General features: G+C 40.5%; 1 protein-coding gene across 1 annotated transcript in view; it reads right to left on the bottom strand.

The window, feature by feature from the left end:
* Positions 1-14: 14 nt before the first annotated feature.
* Positions 15-593, bottom strand: part of LOC106882817 (uncharacterized) — a gene marked incomplete at its 3' end in the record, with an annotated part of 2,462 nt that continues 1,883 nt past the window's right edge. Inside the window, exon 2 of the mRNA XM_014933602.1 lies at positions 15-562. Within this exon, the coding sequence (XP_014789088.1) occupies positions 15-562 (548 nt within the window). The remainder of the gene's footprint in view (positions 563-593) is intronic.

Consider the following 593-nt stretch of genomic DNA (forward strand, 5'->3'; position numbering starts at 1 on the left):
GCATCAGTTGTTACATCTGATGACATGGAACCATTTGAATATTGTGTGGCAGGATGTGTGATGTTGTGTGTTAATGGAGCTTCAATTGTTACATGTGATGACATGGAACCATTTGAATATTGTATGACGGGATGTGTGGTGTTGTGTGTTAATGGAGCATCAGTTGTTACATCTGATGACATGGAACCATTTGAATATTGTGTGACGGGATGTGTGGTGTTGTGTGTTAATGGAGCATCAGTTGTTACATCTGATGACATGGAACCATTTGAATATTGTGTGGCGGGATGTGTCGTGTTGTGTGTTAATGGAGCATCAGTTGTTACATCTGATGACATGGAACCATTTGAATATTGTGTGGCGGGATGTGTGGTGTTGTGTGTTAATGGAGCATCAGTTGTTACATCTGATGACATGGAACCATTTGAATATTGTGTCGTGGGATGTTTGGTGTTGTGTGTTAATGGAGTATCAGTTGTTACATCTGATGACATGGAACCATTTGAATCTTGTGTGGCGGGATGTGTGGTGTTGTGTGTTAATGGAGCATCAGTTGTTACATCTGATGACATGGAACCATTTGAATATTGTGT

Source organism: Octopus bimaculoides, unplaced genomic scaffold, assembly GCF_001194135.2.
Source record: "Octopus bimaculoides isolate UCB-OBI-ISO-001 unplaced genomic scaffold, ASM119413v2 Scaffold_238653, whole genome shotgun sequence".
NCBI lineage: Eukaryota > Metazoa > Mollusca > Cephalopoda > Octopoda > Octopodidae > Octopus > Octopus bimaculoides.